We start from the raw sequence: 7,562 nt of genomic DNA on the forward strand, positions 1-7,562 counted from the left end.
TGGTAGAACGGTAGTTGCCAGGAGCTGAAGGAGGGGGAACGGGGAGTTGTTGTTTAGCGGGTAAGAGTTTCAGTTCTGCAAGATGGAAAAGTTCTGGAGGGCTGTTTCACAATAATGTGCGCAAACACGCGTAACGTTACTGAAGTGCACACTTAATAGTAAAGGTGGTACGTGTTGTTACATATTTTTTTACCACAATTTTTAAAATTTTAATAAATAAATTAAAAGGAAAGAAGGAAGGGAGGAAAGGAGGGAGGGAAAGGAAAGAAGGGAAAGAAACGCAGTTTAGTTGAAAGGCAAACTTAAAAACAAGGGGAGGGGAGGGGGGAGCAGGGTGGGGTGTGTGGGGTGAGGTGGAGGTAGGATGGGATCAGGCAGGGGTACCGGGTGGTGGGCAGGAGCTTCAGCCACCAGTCCTGATGTGTGTGAGAAGTAGCTGGGGGGAGCTTCCTAGGTGGCACAGTGGTTAAGAACTCACCTGCCAATGCAGGGGACATGGGTTCGAGCCCTGCTCCAGGAAGATCCCACATGCCACGGAGCAACGAAGCCAGTGCACCACAACCATTGAGCCTGCGCTCTGGAGCCCGTGAGCCACAGCTACTGAAGCCCACATGCCTAAAGCCCATGCGCCACAACAAGAGAAGCCACCACAATGAGGAACCCATGCACCACAATGAAGAGGAGCCCCCACTCGCCACAACTACAGAAAGCCCCTGTGCAGCAACAAAGACCCAATGCAGCCAATAAATTAATTAATTAATTAATTTTAAAAAAAGAAGTAGTTGGGGGGCAGGAAGGCTCTGATACTCAAGGCCCCAGATGCCCCCCACCCACCCCGAGCTGGGTGTGGGGGTTGTGGGCAGATCCAAACAGATCCACTCGGGGCCTGCGGAAGCCCTGATAACCACACCTAGCTGCTCAGTCCCCACCAGGGAGTGCCTCACCCACCCCCAGAGCAGAGGGAACAAGGCCCAGCACAGCCGGCCTCGTCCCTCACTCGGCCCCGTGGGGTGGGCACCCACCCCATGCCTGACTCCAGACACAGGGTCGCGTAGACCACAGGCCCTGCCCTCATGAGTGTCCAGGCTCGTGAAGGTGCGCCGCTGCATACCCGAAAACCTTCGCACCACGACACACCTGAAAACCTTTGCTTCTCGGGCCTTCCGTAGATACCATTTCCTGAGCACCTACTAGGTGCGGGTGCTAGGCTGAGCCTTTACCTGGTTTGACTTGGGTAACTCTCAATACCCCCCTAAGAGGTGGGGGCTAGTGACAAAACCCCATTTTACAGACAAGGAAACTAAAATCCAGAGAAGTAAAGCAGAGCACGCCCCCTAACTGTCGCACGACACGGCCCCCCCCAGGTGGACCCTGCCGGGCACTCAGAACACCCGCGTGAGTGTCAGCGTTCTGCGGAGGTGACCCTCGCGCTGAGTTTGAAAGGACAAAATAGAGTTAGCCAGATGACACTCCGAGCAGCCGGGAGCATCAGAGTGGTCCTGACACAGGCCCGGCCCTCACTGAGCTGTCCTCAAGGGCCTCAGCGCCCCCTACTCTCGGGCAAGTCACAGCAGCCCCTTTCCAGCACCCTCTGCTTCTGGCTCAGGCTGGGCCTGTGTCTCAGCGGTGGTCCATGCTGGCCACATAACAAACGTCCAGTGAAGACGTGGTAGTTGGAGGGTGTGAAAAGCAACTAAGCCCATCCCAGGTGACCTGTCCTCCGCACTAGACACCAGGCCACATGCTTTCTGGGGACAGGGGGGAGCTCTGGATCAGGGGCTGCCATGAGCCCCAGCAGGGACAGGCATTCGGAGGCCTGGGGACCCAGCCCCAGGATGTGGGAGAAGAGGTGACAGGCTGTGCTGCTCCAACGTGGGCACACGTGATACACAGCCCAGGGGAGCCACACGCATGGGCACACACAGACATGCAGACATGTAGGGATATCCAGGACACATAGGTGTGCGCAGGCCAAGAACAGACACGCACGGCTGCACACACACACATACACACATGCACACACACCTACACGCACGCACACACACACACACGCACAAGCATCCATCCACACGCTCCAAAAAGGAAGTGGGGTCCAACCAGGGCAGTGCTGGGTCTGGCTCTACATGGTAAACACAGTCTTCTCCCCTCACAGGACCAAAGCCAGTAACTGGAATAAGGCTGGAGCCAGCCTCCCAGAAACCATCGCTTTCAGCTCTGGAGACAGAAGGCTGCCTGGCAAAGACACCAGCACAGGGAGGACCAGGCCGGGAGGTGAGGTCACCCCTGCACCTTCCTCCTTCCATTTCCCAGACGTGGCCACACAACGGAAGATGAGGTCTGATTAAGAAACAGCTTTTAAGCACTTCCCCAGGCATTGACTTGAGACCAGACGCTTGAAAAGTTGTTTCTTAAACAAAACAATATTTTATTGACACATCCTCAATGTTCCACATAAATATAAAGTGCTAAGTTTCCAACCCCACCCACAGGGCTGGGAGGAAGTGGGGGAGGGAGTGTTAAATGTCAGTTGAACACAAATAACTTTCCAGCGCCAACACAGGCGTGAAACGCTCACACACACACGCAGGCCAGAGGTCCAGACACAGCATCCGCATCACTTCCCAAAGCCCCGCACAGGGCTCAGGTTCTAGGCAGGTCCACCCCAGGACCACCCCCCAGACAGGGTTCCTAGTTGTCACAGCTTGTTCCTTAGAGCCCTCAGACTGCCAAGGGCTCCAGCATGGTGGTGGGGCCAGTGGGAGTGGTGGGCGTAGAGTCAAGTTCGTTTCTGCCAGAGGACAGAGGAAGGAGGGAAGCAGACATGCCCTCCATCCTCCTTCCCAAATGAGGAATGAGGGCCGGCCCTCAAACCCCTAGCAGAAGAGCACCAGGTGAGAAAGTCCATCATCCCTTTGTTCCCAGTGCCCCCACCTTGGGGCTTTTCAAACTCCAAGGAAGGGGCGGCTCTCCCCGAGGTGAAGGGGACAGTGGGGAACTGGGGCCCCAGCGGTCCCCAGGAATCAGGCAGCTCTGTGAGCCTCCTCCCTGGGGGAACCGGCATGGTGGGGCCCAGCCTCAGTGACAGAGCACCTCAGTCTCAAACTGCAGCAGCTGCCCCATGAAACCGAAGTTGGGGGAGATGACTCCCCGGCGCTGCTTAACGAAATCGAAGGCCTCGTCCAGCCGCACGCGGCGGCTCTGGATCAGGTACGCCAGGCAGATGGTGGCGGAGCGCGAGATGCCCGCCTGGCAGTGCACCAGCACCCGGCCTCCACTGTTCTTCACCGAGTCTGCAAGGGAAATGCGGGAGGTGGCTCAGATGGGAAGGGGGGCAGGGAAGGAGACAGGTGCCCCAGCCCCCTCCCCTGGAGCCCGGCCAAGCCCCAAGCTGAGGCCCACCTCTTACCAATAAAGCCAATAGCCTCCTGAAACCAGGCACTGATCTCCACCATCTGGTTGTCTTCCACGGGGATGCTCTTGTAGCGCAACAGGCCCTCAAAGTGGTTGGGGCAGCTGGCCGAGACGTTGAGGACGGCTGTGATGCCGCAAGCCTGCAGCCCCTGCAGGTCTGACGAGTGACTGCAGCTGCCCAGGTACAAATAGGGCAAGATCTCCACGGGGCCGCCCTGGACAGGAAGAGGGAGAGACGGTGGTGAGATCTCAGCCCTGGCCTGGAGAACTTGAACACCAGGGGGACAGAGACAGGGCAGACTGACCCAGGCAAGAAGAGCTCTTAGCCAGGGATCCCTGACCAGGGATCAGACTCAGGAATATGAGGACGACACAAGGGGACACATGGCGATATACACGCACAGATACACACTTTCCCCTCAAACCCCAAACTTATGCTGCTAACAGGACATAGACTCAGAGAGCTATACACCAGCAACTCCCACCTGGCACACACAAAGGTGTGTCACCATTTGGGTGCGAGACGCACACACACACGTACGTGACTGTGGACAGACTCCTGCATCCACAAATGGCAGGCTCCTTCCCCAGAGACGCCTACCCTGCATGACACTGACAAGGAGCCCTGATCTCAACTCACCTGGTCATACGAGGGAGCCCTGGGGTCGGAGCAGCTGTTTTCGGGCAGGATCGCGGGGCCGGGGGACTCAGAGCACAGATCGGGGCAGCAGGCTTGAAAGCTGTCGAAGCCTCCTGCGGGGAGGACCAAGACACGGTTAGCCTGGAGGGCCGGGCGGGGGTCGTGGACCGGGCGGCGGCGGGCGGGGGACGCGAGCGGGCCGGCGCTCACCTGGCAGGAAGCACACGGCGGTGGGTCCGGCGCGGGTCTCGTGCAACAGCGCGGCGAGCAGCGCGTGGGCCGGGCCGTCGGGCGGGATCTCGGCCACCGAGGCGCTGCCCTCGTCCAGCACCACCGCCCGCGCCAGCTCGCCACGGGCCAGGCGCGCCCGCAGCGCGCGGTCAGGCAGCAGGCAGGCGAGGGCGGCGGCGGGCGGCCCGCGCGCGCGGCGCCGCAGCAGCGCGTTCCAGGGCACCGGCCGCGCGGCGCGCACGTGGCGGCGGCAGAAGGCCAGGAAGGGGCGGCAGTCGAGCAGCAGCGTGCGCTCAGCCTCCCGCGGCTCCCGCAGGAGCGCGCCCAGCGCCGCGCAGTCCAGCTCTCGTGCCGCCTCCACCCCCATCTCCGCCACCACCAGGGCAGCCTCCTCTCCCCTCTTCCAGATCCTCTTCCTCTCCTTTCCCCTCTCCCCGCGCGCGCTCCGGCCTCTCGCGGCTGCCGCGCTGCCTGAGCCGTCTGTTCCGGGCGCCTTCTCCAGCGCTGGGCCTTAAGTAGCCTTGGGCCGGCCTCCCGGGTCACCATACAAGGACAAACCAGGAAGGCGCCGGCGCCGCCCCCGCGGCTTCAGGCGAGGCGCAGGCTGGGCGGGCCCGGGACTGGGGCTGGCAGAGGGGAGGGAGTGCGCTGGGGGAGGAAGCCGGGGACCAGCTCTGCAGGGGAGGTGTTTGCCCAAACGTCCCCCTCCCACCTTTGCGCCCCAGGGCTCTTCGTGAGCGCCCCCACCCCTGGACCTGCTCCACGCCGCTCAGTCCTTGGGCACTCGGCTACTCAGACGCACATCCGCATCCCCGGAGACCTCGGGCCCGTTGCCCCTCGCCCTGCTTTCTCTCCCGTTTCGCTTTCCCTCCCAGGGTTTCACCCCTCCTAGGAATCTACTACAATACAAATTGACTTATGTCTGTTTCCACGGATGATTTCCACACTGGAGGATGGCGAGCCGTGCTTTGATGCACCGTTTCTCTTCTACTTAGAGACCGTGGGCAAGAGGGGCTTTATTTCCTCTCCCCCTCCCCCATTTCCTGGCTGAGACCAGCACTGGGGGTTTTGCAGCTGCTCAGTGGCCAAGCTAGGCCAGAACGTTCATCCTCTGGGCCCAAGACCCTGAATGCTGGCATGGGGAGGACCCCGGGCCTTGGCATGTGGGGAGGCAGGGGGCCTGTGACGACTTTCCAGTTCTTAGTGGCACAAGGCTTCTTCCCCTGGAGTGCAGGGAAACCCCAGGCGCCCAGGGTGAAGCACTTCCTCATGTCGCAGGCAAGCTCTGAAGGGAAACTCTGCTGACGCTGCTGGGCTCTCCCTGGGGCCTTGTGGGAATTTCAGGAGCCTCACCAAGGGGAAGAGGGAAAAGAACTACCAGAATCTGCCTCCCCCACTCTCCCCCCAGTGACCACTCCCCCCTGCCCCCAGCCCTCCCTAGGCCTGCAGCAGACCCCCTGTTCAGCAGGGACCCAGGACTGGACTTGAACAAGGTGATGAGCAGTAAGAGTGGGGAGCTAGGTAATCCACACCCCTTCTGCCCACCCCCACCTCAGCCGCCAGTCCTGGGGCCGGATGTGGTGAGCCCCAGGTGTGCTTAGGGCGTCTGGGCCCCTGGACTGCCGGCAAGAGATGTTGGCAGCTGAACTCCGCAGGGACATTCAGGTGTGTGGGGACAGTGCCCTGGCGTGGGAGCTGCCCCCGCCCCCACCCTAGCTGCATGGGATTTCAGAACTCAGCTCCCTAGGCCCCCACTCCCCTGAGTCCCTGCTTTGTGCCCTTTGTAAGACCCTTGCAGCCCTCCTGCAGACCCCTATGTCCAGACTGTCTTGGAGGGCTAGCGCCAGGACCCACTGTGGACCCCCAAGCCCTCCACTTGGCTCGTAAACTCTGAACTCTTCCCAGTGGTGTGTTGATGTGTCTGTGTGTGTGTGTGTGTTGGACCATCATCTGTCCTGCAGCGCTAGAGACAGAGCTGGTAGCTTGTGTGTGCTGTGAGGCAGCGGGGATGCCGGGGAGAGAAGCCCCAAGGACTCCAGAGAGTCCTGGAGCAGTTCATCTTCTCAGGCCTCAGTGTTCCCACCTGTGAGATGACAGCTTATAATAGACCAGCTGCCCACCCACACTGGTTCCAAGGCTCTGAGGCTGTGCCAGTGCCCAGACACCTGTAATGCTCTGTCCCTCCCTCCCAGGCCAGTCTGGAGGCTGATGTGGCAAAGCCCACAACAGAGCCGAGGCGTCTAGGCCACAGATCCCAGTGGCTGATACGGGTCCTTATCCTTGGCATCAGCCCGGCACATGACTTACTGGGTGACTCCAGGGGCAAATTACAGAGCACACAAGAGGAGAGCAGGTCCAGTGTTGCTGACCCATGGGGCGGGCGTCCCCTGCTCCGCTGGGAGCCATGGGCTTCCAGCTCCACGGGGGGAGCAGACAGGACCGGCCAGCTGGGATCCTGGCTCAGGAGTGAAATTCAGCTCAGCCGTGTAGAGGCTCCAGACCCTGGACCCCCGTGCTGGGCTGAGCCTCTTCCCCTCCTGGGGAGAATGGCGTGCCCCCTGCTGGGAAGTCCCACGTAGGAGTGGGAGTGGGAGTGTGTTGGCGAAGGCTTGTGCCAGTGACACAGTCCCCAGGGCCCTGCCCAGCACTCTGGCCAGGACCAGTGATTTCTGCCCGAGGTGACTACGTGTATGTCCCCCCCTCGATGCCACTGGCTTTGGGGCTGTCCCCTTTTCAGCTCTGGAACCCAGGCTCAAGGAGGCCTCACTTAGCTATGAAGGAGGGGCTCCCCTTGGCTTCTTCCCCTATTCCCAAACTAGGGAAACCCCCACCCCCATAACTGAGCGAAAGCCCAAGCTCAAGGTAAGAAGAGAGCAGGAAGAAGACGGAACCCACGTCCCACCCCCACTTCTGCTCTGACTAAAAATCCCCCCGCCCTTGGTGAGTCATGGCCCCGGGACGTCTCTCCCCCCGCGCCACCTCCTCAAGGACCACCGTTCCCCGGCAGAGATGAGGGGGCGCCGCCGGACGCATGGGTGGAGGACAGTGTGAGCAGCAGACCTGGTCACACTGGCTGCTGCACAGGCTGCCGGTCCTGGAGGGCTGAGCCCGCTCCTCTTCACCAGGTGGTAAGGGGACAGCAGGGGCCAGGGACGGGGAGGCGGGGGGGGGGGGGGTGGTTGGCACACTCAGAGGTTTTGGGGGGTTTTGTTTTCCTGGCTTGGCTGTGACAGACCACACACTATCAAGCAGGTTTGGAGCTCAGCTTTTGTTTTTTTTT

At 60.7% G+C, this 7,562-nt stretch overlaps 1 protein-coding gene across 1 annotated transcript; it reads right to left on the reverse strand.

The window, feature by feature from the left end:
- Positions 1-2,404: 2,404 nt before the first annotated feature.
- On the reverse strand, positions 2,405-4,742 carry DUSP2 (dual specificity phosphatase 2). The gene is made up of 4 exons (XM_057742627.1): positions 4,262-4,742; positions 4,052-4,164; positions 3,407-3,626; positions 2,405-3,290 (listed from the first exon to the last, which is right to left on the reverse strand). The coding sequence occupies exons 1-4, from the start codon at positions 4,647-4,649 to the stop codon at positions 3,076-3,078; spliced, it is 936 nt and encodes a 311-aa protein (XP_057598610.1). The 5' UTR covers positions 4,650-4,742; the 3' UTR covers positions 2,405-3,075.
- Positions 4,743-7,562: the final 2,820 nt, after the last annotated feature.

The sequence above is a fragment of the Hippopotamus amphibius genome, chromosome 7 (assembly GCF_030028045.1).
Source record: "Hippopotamus amphibius kiboko isolate mHipAmp2 chromosome 7, mHipAmp2.hap2, whole genome shotgun sequence".
NCBI lineage: Eukaryota > Metazoa > Chordata > Mammalia > Artiodactyla > Hippopotamidae > Hippopotamus > Hippopotamus amphibius.